The sequence below is a fragment of the Rhincodon typus genome, chromosome 18 (assembly GCF_021869965.1).
Source record: "Rhincodon typus isolate 14 chromosome 18, sRhiTyp1.1, whole genome shotgun sequence".
NCBI classification, from domain to species: Eukaryota; Metazoa; Chordata; class Chondrichthyes; order Orectolobiformes; family Rhincodontidae; genus Rhincodon; species Rhincodon typus.
The window spans coordinates 9,752,075-9,763,508 of record NC_063349.1 but is presented as its reverse complement, the minus strand read 5'-3'; the positions used below and the strand labels follow the sequence as shown (position 1 = coordinate 9,763,508).

At 43.5% G+C, this 11,434-nt stretch overlaps 1 protein-coding gene across 1 annotated transcript in view; it reads left to right on the top strand.

The window, feature by feature from the left end:
- The window catches only part of prickle1b (prickle homolog 1b), a 134,113-nt gene that overhangs the window by 95,264 nt on the left and 27,415 nt on the right, over positions 1 to 11,434 (top strand). Inside the window, exon 2 of the mRNA XM_048607824.1 lies at positions 678 to 854. Within this exon, the coding sequence (XP_048463781.1) occupies positions 723 to 854 (132 nt within the window). The 5' untranslated portion in view covers positions 678 to 722. The remainder of the gene's footprint in view (positions 1 to 677; positions 855 to 11,434) is intronic.

The following is an 11,434-nucleotide window of genomic DNA, read 5'->3' as shown; positions in this document are numbered from 1 at the left end:
GGCTGACGTTTCGGGCCTAGACCCTTCCCCGAAACGTCAGCCTTTCTGCTCCTATAATGCTGCTTGGCCTGCTGTGTTCATCCAGCTCTGCACCTTGTTGTCTCGGATTCTCCAGCATCTGCAGTTCCTACTATCTCTGATTCAATATACTGAAGTACCAATAGGCTTGATATAGATTTCTGATTAGTTTATGCTCTACTAATCTTGGTTTGCTGATGACAATGACTTGCATTTTATATACAATCCTTAATATTAAAAAAATTCCCAAGGTTGATCACAAAGGAAGAATGGAATAGATGTCGAGCCATTCCATGATAGACAAGAGATGGACAAATTTTGGTCCAAGAGATAGGAATAAATCCAAAGCAGAAGAATCGCAAAGGGAGTTCCACAATGTGACTGACTACTACCCCAAGGTTTCTAAAAGATATTTAACACTTAGTATTCTAGGGGTGTTGTGATAAGCAGGAGTTTATTTTTAATGTAATTTTTAATACTTGGATTCACTAGTGTTAAACTCCAGAGTAAATGCATTTATTTATTATCGCATAAAAATCATGATATATTCATCTACTGCTCCATTTGCTAACAGTTGAATCATTTCTGTTTGCATCCAAATAATTTTGTGTATTTTTCTGATTGAATCTACAACTTGCACACTCTTTATGTCTTCACAGACTCATTGTATGCTGAATCACAGCTGACCTCACCTCAGTGGCATCATGGCTTTAGAAGTGGAGCAAAAAGCAAGCAAACTGACTTTTGGATTTCAGCGCAGTTCAACATCAGATGATGATTCTGGTTGCGTTTTGGAAGAGTATGCATGGGTTCCACCTGGCCTAAAGCCAGAACAGGTAGGCCATGATCTTTTTCACAAACATCATTTCTGGAAGGACTGTTTGATGGCATGACTGGATGTGACAGTAAGAGAGCTTCTGGACATTTCCAATCTTAAAAACAAAAGACCTCTTCTCCCAACCTCTGTACATGCCATCGTCCCTTCAATATTTTATCTTTAATTGCCTTTTTTATGTCCCCATCTTCAGCTCAATGATGTCCTTTCGGGGCAACAATACTGGTCAAACCCGAGAGTGTATGCATAGTGCATCCCCACCTACCATTGTCATTCTTTGTCTGAGAGCTCAATATCAACTTATTTATTTTCCCAACATAAAGCCCTGTCAATGATCGATCCTCTATTCAGTGGCTAAAGGAGGAACAGGCAAAAAGGTTCGATGAGTCGAGAGCTATGAATATAAATGGCAAGTATCAACACTAACACAAAAGGTAACTGAGCCATAGCCAACAACTTAATTGTTTTAAATCTTTTTCTAAAATCTGAAGTGTGAAAAGAACTGTAATCATCATTAACATTTCATTATTCTGCATTTTTAATGCCTGTCAATTTTCCATAATTAAGAACAATAGCTAGAATCTCTTGGAAAGTGTCTTCTAACATTCAGCAAAGCAGCTTGAGACATTCCTGACACAGTTTTAAATTGTTATAAATCCATAAAGGCTCAAGAAAATGATCTGACAAAATAATAGCTTTGATTGCACTTTTAAAGCACTATCATGCTCTGTCCACTGTTTATAGAACATAGAACAGTACAGCACAGTACAGGCCCTTCGGCCCATGATGTTGTGCCGAACTTTTACCCTAAACCTAGGTCTATCTAACCTCCACCCCTACCTTATACTATCATCCATATGCCTATCTAATTGCTGCTTAAATGCCCCTAATGAGGCCAACTCCACTACCCTCTCCGGCAATGCATTCCACGCCCTGACCACTCTCTGAGTAAAGAACCTACCGCTGATATCTCCCCTATATTTACCTCCACTCACGTAAAATTATGCCCCCTCGTAATAGCTACCTCCACCCTAGGAAAATGTCTCTGGCTGTCCACTCTATCTATACCTCTGATCATTTTGTACACCTCTATCAAGTCGCCTCTCATCCCTCGTCATTCTAAAGAGAAAAGCCCTAGCTCTCTCAACCTTTCCTCGTAAGACCTTCCCTCCATTCCAGGCAACATCCTGGTAAATCTCCTCTGCACCTTTTCCAATGCTTCCACATCTTTCCTGTAATGAGGCGACCAGAACTGGACACAATACTCCAGATGTGTCCGAACCAGGGTTTTGTATAGCTGGAGCATAACTTCACGGCTCTTGAACACAATCCCTCTATTAATGAAAGCTAACACACCATACGCCTTCTTAACAACTCTATCCACCTGGATGGCAGCTTTCAGGGAACTGTGGACATGAACCCCAAGATCCCTCTGCTCCTCCACACTGCCAAGAGTCTTCCCGTTAACCCTGTATTCTGCTTTCAAGTTTGTCCTTCCAAAATGAATCACCTCACACTTTTCAGGGTTAAACTCCATCTGCCACTTCTCAGCCCAGCTCTGCATCCTATCAATGTCCCTTTGTAACCTAGAACAGCCCTCCGCATTGTCCACAATGCGACCCACCTTCGTATCGTCCGCGAACTTGCTAATTCACCCTTCCAGTCCTTCATCCAAATCATTTATAAAAATCACAAATAGAAGAGGACCCAGAACAGATCCTGGTAGTACACCACTCGTAACTGAGCACCATGTTGAATATTTTCTGTCCACTACCACCCTTTGTCTTCTAAGGGTCAGCCAATTCTGAATCCAATCTGCCACATTTCCCCCTGTCCCATACCTCCTTACTTTCTGCATGAGCCTACCATGGGGAACCTTATCAAACGCCTTACTTAAATCCACGTATACCACATCCACTGCTCTACCTTCATCCACGTGTTTGGTCACCTCTTCAAAGAATTCAATAAGGTTTGAGAGGCATGATCTACCCCTCACAAATCCATGCTGACTATCACGAATCAAACTGTGCCTTTCCAAGTGATCATAAATCCTATCTCTCAGAGCCCTTTCCAATAATTTGCCCACCACTGATGTAAGACTAACTGGCCTGTAATTTCCGGGGTTATCCCTGTTCCCTTTTTTGAACAAGGGAATGACGTTTGCCTCTCTCCAATCTTCCAGCACTATACCCGTGGACAGTGAGGACAAAAAGATCATTGCCAAAGGCCCTGCGATCTCTTCCCTCACTTCCCATAGAATCCTTGGATAAATCCCATCAGGCCCGGGGGACTTGTGTATCTTCAAGTTCCTCAAAATTCCTAGTACATCCTCCTTATATGGTAAAGAATGTCCATTGTTTTATTACATGTGGGGGAAGCACTGTGGTTCACTGGTTAGCACCAGGGACCCAGTTTGGATTTTACCCTTGGGTGAATGTCTGTGTGCAGTTTGCACATTGTTCCTGTGTCTGCATGGGTTTCCTTCTCCCGGTGCCCCAGTTTTCTCCCACAGTCCAAAGATGTGCGGGTTAGGTCGATGGGCAATTTAGCATGGCCAATAGTGTCCAGGGTTGTGCAGGCTAGGTGGATCGGCCATGGAAAATACAGGGTGATAGGGATAGGGTGGGTTTGGGTGGGATGCCCTTCAGGGGATCAGTGTGCACTTGATAGTCCTAATGGCCTGCTTCCGCACTGTAGGGACTTTGGTTTGCTGCTCTCTCATAATGGCTGAGCTAAAATTATGATGTTGGAATTTACACCTTCAGAACCTACTGCATAAACGAGAGGACAGTATTTGTACCCAGTGAAATACTCATCATTTCCCATCTTGGAAACTGGCACTTTTTTGCAAAAAAAAAGTCCCATTGGTTTTCCCTTAAGCTTTACAGGACAAGTGACTTCTGTTAAAAGTAATGCTCAAGTAAATGCCTTGTGAAAAGACTGGGTGTTGAGGCACAGTGAAAAGCAACATGTGCAGTTAACCTTTTCTGAAGGTAATTTATTGTCCAATAATCAAGCATGAACTTTGAAGAATGAGGCACTGTTGAATTTTTGATGCATTCTACAGGTGCAGTTGGTTGGATGGCCTTCTGTTTTTGAAAATGCATGATTGTTTTACATTGTTTTACAAACTGACAGTTTCCGAGCCATACATGTTGGCATACCTCATCTTAAAAGTACGCAATGAACCTTTCAGAGGATTACCTTGTCGTTTAATTAAACAAAGTCGTACTGTACAATTGACATTTAATAAGATGATTGGAAGAGAGAAAAGAATGTGTTACTGTCGCAGAAATGTGATCTTACAAAGTTCTAAACACACAAATGAGATTGATGTACTCCTGCCAGCAGAAGGGTTGACTTAGTTTAACTAAGCTTCTTTTAAAAAATCTTAATCAAACACACGAGCAATGATAAAAACTCATTGCAGAACAGAACAGCATTTGAAGATTGGGCACGTGTGTCAAAGATTTTTATTTGGTAGGTCAACAATGAAGTTAGCTGCTTTTCAGCAGGTTTGTTAGTTTTTGAAGTGTTTTGTGATTAGCTGATTTCCACTGGCAAGCTCAAAACTGCAGCCACAAAATGTCAACATTGATATTGTCAGAGGTTATCTGAGTTTCATTATCAGGTTTCAATCACCTATTCAAGGTTTCGGCATGGATTTTATGGTTACTTTTCAGTCAGCTGTGTTGCAAGACAACTTTATCTAATTCACAAACTGCAAACAGTACTGTTTAAGAAGGAGAATGACATTCCCCTCACCCGCAGGCAGATCAAAGAGCTTGTGTCAGGTTCTCAAAGCCTAAATGTTAGCAAGTGAGTACACTAGGTGTAAACGCCAAATCGTCTGCTTCATTTTACTTGGGTTATCTAGCAGTGCTCAGGTAATTTACTGGTGCTCAAAAGGCACAGTTGAGTTTCTGTCATGAATGATAGAATCCCGACAGTGTGGAAGCAGGCCATTCAGCCCATTGAGTCCACACTGACCCTCCAAACAGCATCGCACCCAGACCTACCTCCTCTGCCCCATCCTTGTAACCTTGCATTCCCATGACTAATCCACCTAACGTACGCATCTCTGGTCACTGTAGGCAATTTAGCATGGCCAACCCACCTAACCTGCACATCTTTGCACTGTGGAAGAAAGACAGAGCGTCTGAAAGAAACCCACACAGACTTGGGGAGAATGTGTAAACTCCACACAGACAGTCACCCGAGGCTGGGATTGAACCCAGGTCCCTGGCAACGTGAGGCAGCCAGCTAACCACTGAGCCATCGTGCCACCCCTTCATAAGTAGTACTTAAGAAAATCTGAAGGCTGAATTGTAATGATCAGAACTCTCTGCAGTGGGCAAGCACGATGACAACCCAGATCAGTGTTTTTCGACTAAGCTATTTAAAAGGGACTGTGGAGGGCTGGGTGATGCAGACAAAGACTCCTCTTGGCTCAGTCCCTCTGTTGAAAACCCATCACCAACCATATGCACTCTCCATCAGCCCAGATAGAGGGATAATATGTAACACATAATGGGGCACATGGAACTAATGAGCAGGAGCATGTGTTGGGAACAGGAGCACCAGTGGAGTGTCCCTGTTGAAGAGCACAGGATTCAAAGAATCCCTACGGTGTGGAAGCAGGCCATTTGGCCCATCGAGTTCACACTGACCCTCTGAAGGGCATCCTTCCAATTCTAACCACCCTAGTCTACCCCTATAATCCTGTGTTTCCCACGGCTAACCCACCTAGCTTGCACATCCCTGGACACTATGGGCAATTTAGCATGGACAGTCCACCTAACCTGCACATCTTTGAACTGCGAGAGGAAACTGGAGCACCCGGAGAAAACACACAGAGACTCAGGGAGAATGTGCAAACTCCACACAGACAGTCACCTAAGGGTGGAATTGAACCCGGGCCCCTGGTGCTGTGAGGCAGCAGTGCTAACCACTGAGCCACCGTACTGCCCCAATTCTCCACACCATAGTAATCTTTACAAAGTGGACTATTCTGGAGCGGCAGGAGAAAACCTGGGAGGTTGTGTCAGCCTTTCCAGGGGCATTATGCACAACTGGAGAGAAAATGGAGAGCCCATTTCTCAAATGAATGCCAGGTTGTCTTGGGCCTTCATCCTTGTGTCTGCATCCATGGCAAGACTGGCCATCTGCATGGAAGGCCAGATGAGGCAGGCAACTGAATGCATTTCTGCCATCTCTGATGGTCTGCATACTCAGATTGGCAACTTTTGCAAATTACTTGTGCATTGCCTACTTAGGGACAGTTAGCATGGCTTTGTGCAGGGCAGGCCATGTCTTACTAACTTGATTGAATTTTTCGAGGAGGTGACAGCGATGATGGGTGAGGGTTGAGCAGTGGATGTTGTCTACAAGGATTTTAGTAAGGCATTAGACAAGATCCCTCATGGTAGGCACATTTGGAAGATTAAGGTGTTTGGGATCCACAGTGACCTGGCTGCATGGATTCAGAATTGCTTGCCCATAGAAGGCAGAGGGGAGTGGTGAAAGGGTTTTTTTTTTGTCTGGAAGTCTGTGACTAGTGGTGCTCTGCAGGGATCATACTGGGACCTCTGCTGTTCGTGATATATATAAATGACTTGGGTGAAAATGCAGATGGGTGAGTTAGTAAGTTCACAGACAGTACAAAGATCGGTTGAGTTGTGGAAAGTGTAGAAGGTTGTCAAAGGATACACGGGATAAAGATCAGTTGCAGATATGAATTGGAGAAATAGCAGATGGAGTTTAATCCAGACAAGTGTGAGGTGCTGTACTTTGGAAGATCAAATGTTAAGGAAAAGTGTATAGTTAATGGCAGGACCCTGAACATCATTGATGTACGGAGGGATCTTGGGATTCAAGTCCATAGCTCCCTTAAAGTGGCCACACAAGTAGATCAGGTGTTACAGAAGGCGTATGGCATGCTTGCCTTTATTGGTCGGGGAATTGAGTACAAGAGTCAGGATGTCATGTTGCAGCTTTATAAGAGTTTGGTTAGGCCACACTTAAGAGTATTGTGCTCAGTTCTGGTCGCCACATTAATGGAAGGATGTGAGGGCTTTGGAGAGGGTACAGAAGAGGTTTACCAGGATGCTGCCTGGATTAGAGGATATGATCTATAAGGAGAGGCTAGAAAAACTTGGGTTGTTTTCTCTAGAGCAGTAGAGGCTGAGGGGTAACTTGATAGAAGTCTACAAAATTATGAGATGCATAGATAGGGTTGATGGTCAGAATCTTTTTCCCAGAGTTGAAATGTCTAAAACCAGGGGACATGCATTTAAAGTGAGAGGGGGAAACGTTCAAAGGAGATGCGAGGGGCAAGTTTTTTTTACATAGAGAGAGGTAGGAGTCTGGAACGTGCTGCCAGGGACGGTAGTGGGGGCAGATACGATAGAGGCATTTAAGGGACTTTTAGATAAGCACATGAATATGCAAGGAATGGAGGGATATGGACCAAGCGCAGGCAGAAAGGATTAGTTTAATTTGGTGTCATGTTTGGCACAACACTGTGGGCCAAAGGGCCTGTTCCTGTGCTGTACTGTTCAATGCTGTATGAAAATAGTCTCATTGTTGGTCAGTCAGCACCACACATAGGTACACAACCTTGTACTTCCCTGCACTCCAGCTCTTGGTTAACATGACAATGCAAAAATGCCCTGGAAAGGAAGCTATAGGTAGGGTCAATGAAGTAGGGCCTTTGTTCAAAGCATTACCATTCCTTGCCCTTGTATTGCTGTCATAGCCCATGGTGATTCTATCCCTTTGCAGGATGAACTGTTCCCTCCTTTTCTGTAAGGATGTCTGAGCAGGGACATAAGTAGTGTGCCTCTAGCTTTGCTAAAGCCACAGGGTTACACCACGTAGGAGTAAGAAGAAAAGTGAGAAAAAGAATCTGTGGTTGCAAGAGGATGCTTAGCATTACATTACACTGTCACATTTAATTGCAATGTCTGTGAACCATTCTCATTATTGCCTGCTGTGTGCCAAAGCCTTGTGAAAAATGGGAAGATGAGAGTGAAAGATGAGTCACATGTGGCTTTCAGATGAATGGATCTTTGGCTGGGGGCGGAGAGGGAAGGTATTGTAGCTGGAGAGACTCAGCAGAGTTTACACACACACAAATATGCACACACACATGCGCGCGCACACACATGCACACATGCGCACATACAGAGAGGCACTCACATACACAGACATATGCATACACGTAGACATGCACATATACACACATGCGCACACACACATACGTTTATACACACATACGCATGCACATATACACACATGCGCACACACACACAGCCTCCTATTGGTGTCAGAGTTCAGAACATCTGCTCAGGGTTAGAGAGGAATTCAAAGTGAGAGGGAGGGTGTCCAGTTGTAGTCACCCATGTGGCTACCAAGTAACACAGCAAAGATCAGGAAGGAGATTCTCTTTGAGGTGCACGCGTACCTGGGGGCTTAGTTACAAACAAAATTACAAGACAAAGGATTACTACTTGAACCATGAGAAAATTGCCATAGGCTAACTAAGATAATGGAGTTGAATGTGTGGCTGAAAGACTGATCTGGGTGGGTTTCAATTCTTGGGAATTTGACATCTGCACTTGGAAAAGTGAGAGCTGCACCACTAGGATGGCCTTCACCTAAATTCTGTTGGGACTATGTTTTTGTGTGTTGTATAACTAGTATTCAAGATAGCACAGAATTTGCTGTAAATAGTACTGGTGGTTGGGTTGGTCATTGAGTCATAGAGATGTACAGCACGGAAACAGATCCTTCAGTCCAACTCACCCATGTTGACCAGATATCCTAAATAAATCTAGTGCCATTCACCAGTATTAGGCCCAAATCCCTCTAAACCCTTCCTATTCATATACCCAATCAAGTGCCTTTTAACTGTTGTAACTGTACCAGCCTCCACCACCTCCTCTGGCAGCTCATTCCATACTCGCACCACCCTCTTCGTGAGAAAGTTGTCCCTTAGATCCATTTTAAATCTTTTCCCCCTCACTTTAAACCTGTGCCCTCTAGTTTTAGGCTCGCCCACCCTGTCTGTTTACCCTATCCATGCCCTTCATGATTTTATAAACCTCTATAAGGTCACCATTCAGCCTATGACACTCCAGGGAAAATAGCCCCAGCCTATTCAGCCTCTCCCTACAGCTCAAACCCTCCAACCCTGGCAGGATCCTTGTTAAGCTAAGACATGAGGGTAGATGTGGTAAACTGAAAGGAAACTATGAGGCAATGGATCAAACACAGCTAATGATAATCAGAACATGACGGGAAATGACAGGGTATCTAAAAGAGTGAGGCAGGAGGTGAGAACAGAGTTTGCAAGAATAGTAAATCTAAATATACATGGTATTCATAACAAAACTGGTGAGTTGTCCGCACAAATAGAAATAAATGTGCATGACGTAATAGCCGTTACAGAGACATGGCTGCAAGGTGACAAAGGCTGGAAACTGAATATTTATGGTTATTTGACACTTTAAAAGTTAGTGGATTTGTTAAGAATGACATTAGTGTTACCTTAATTTAAAAATTCAAGATATGGAATCAGTTTGGGCAGTATAAAGTTCAAGTGAACTTTACTTCCAACATCTAAAGTGACAGAGCGTGCACTTAAAACATTTTTTCCCACCAGAACAATGTGTTATGAGGCAGAGTTTGGATGTTGATTGAGCATTGGATATCATTAACCCTTAAGTCAGTACAGAGTCCCTTGTAAGACACATAACTAGATTAACCTCCAGAGAAACGTACACTCCTAAATGATGGTGTCATCACACACACAAGGTGACCATAAGGAGATGAGGCCTTCACAGTAGCTTTAGGCTCAATGATCTCCTCACTAAAGGGCTAGGTCCTGCCTGCACTCAAGAGTGTTAAGGGTTGAAGGATGTTGGAGATCTGTTTGCTATCCACAATGCTTCTCAGAAATGAGCAATGCCTCATCCATTGGCCTGGAAGATTTGGGACATTTCTGGTCAGAGGGCTCAAGCATGATGAGGGCATCCTGCTCAGACTCAGGGTCACCCTCCTTGGTTTCAGTATCTGGAGGGTTGGAGATCATAGACAGTGGGAAAGTAGAGGGGCCTGGCAACAGTGGGCTGTCCTGGGAGGACGTTCTTTCCTACCTAGAGAGGAAGGTCAGGAAAAAAGTGCAGAAATGGTTGGGCAGGAACCAGGGTTATAGATGCCGTCAATTGAAATATAACATATTTAAATCTCAGACCTACCAATCCCACAGGGATTTTCTGCATTTAAACAAATGTGTTCAGGTCAAATCGGGAAGTCAGAGGATTGTTATGAGCTTCCTAACATTGTACCAATTGTGAGCTTGGACCTGCCACCTACCCACATACAGGCCAAATTTTCCCCTTTGCTATGGAAGTGGCACCTTTGCTCTTAGACGTTAGATACACAGTTAAGAAAATTAGCACAAAAAAAGGGAGCAAATAGTTGCTAAAACTTTTTAAAACGCAAAGATTTGTAAAGCGTACCCTTAAAAACATAAATGCAGTAATACCCCATTTTGTTCCGGATATATTTTCCCAACTAAAAGAAGTTCCCATCATATTTAGTTATAGCTGGTGAGGGCAAGACAAAGTTCAAAAAGATAGAGAGGGACAGAAGTGAGAGATGAGAGACTGAATTAAAAAGGGCAAAGAGTTAGAGAGCAAGAGAGAGAGATGCATGAAAGACATGTTTGAAAAGGAGAGACTGAGAGTAAACAAGAGGCCCAGATGTCCATCAAGTGGTAATAGTTTTTCTTGTTGTTTTTGGCGTAGGCTCACTATGAGCCCAGCCACAAAATTGGATGTATTAAAACATCTCGATGATGGAGCTAATGCTGTCAGAACACTGAGTTCTATCACTTACAAGAGTAAGAACGATGAGTGATACCATTAATAAAATCAAAGTGCAAAGTTTCACCTGTGTGTGCTTTCAGGGTGCGATGGATTGAAAGCAGCTTAATGAAGACAGGGTGAATAGCCAAGGTCTTTGTCCCCAGGGTGGGTCAGTCCAAAATTAGAGGGCATAGGTTTAAGGTGAGAGAGGAAAGATTTAAAAGGGATCTAAGGGGCAGAGGGTGGTGCATGTATGAAATGAGCTGCCAGAGGACGTGATGGAGGCTGATACAATTACAATATATAAAAGTTATCTGGATGGCTACATGTTTGGAGGGATATGGGCCAATTGCTGGCAAATGAGACAAGATTTATTTAGGATATCTGGTCGGCATGGACAAGTTGGACCAAAGGATCTGTTTCCATGCTGTACAGCTGTATGACTCTACAACTCTAAGAACATGGAAGGATTCTTGACATTCTGGACTTGAAGACCAGGACCAGGTATCTTTTTATTCTGGTCATCCAGTAAAGATCCAGAAGCTTGTCTGCAGACTTGCAGAATGAGCCCTGGGCCGGGAAGCTTCACAGCCAGTCGTGGATGATTCGAGCATTTCAAGGGGCATTTCCTATCTCAAGTTCTGAATGTCCACTGAAGCAACTCATGGTGATGCAAAAGCAGCTAATAAATTCCAAAAAGCAGCTAATA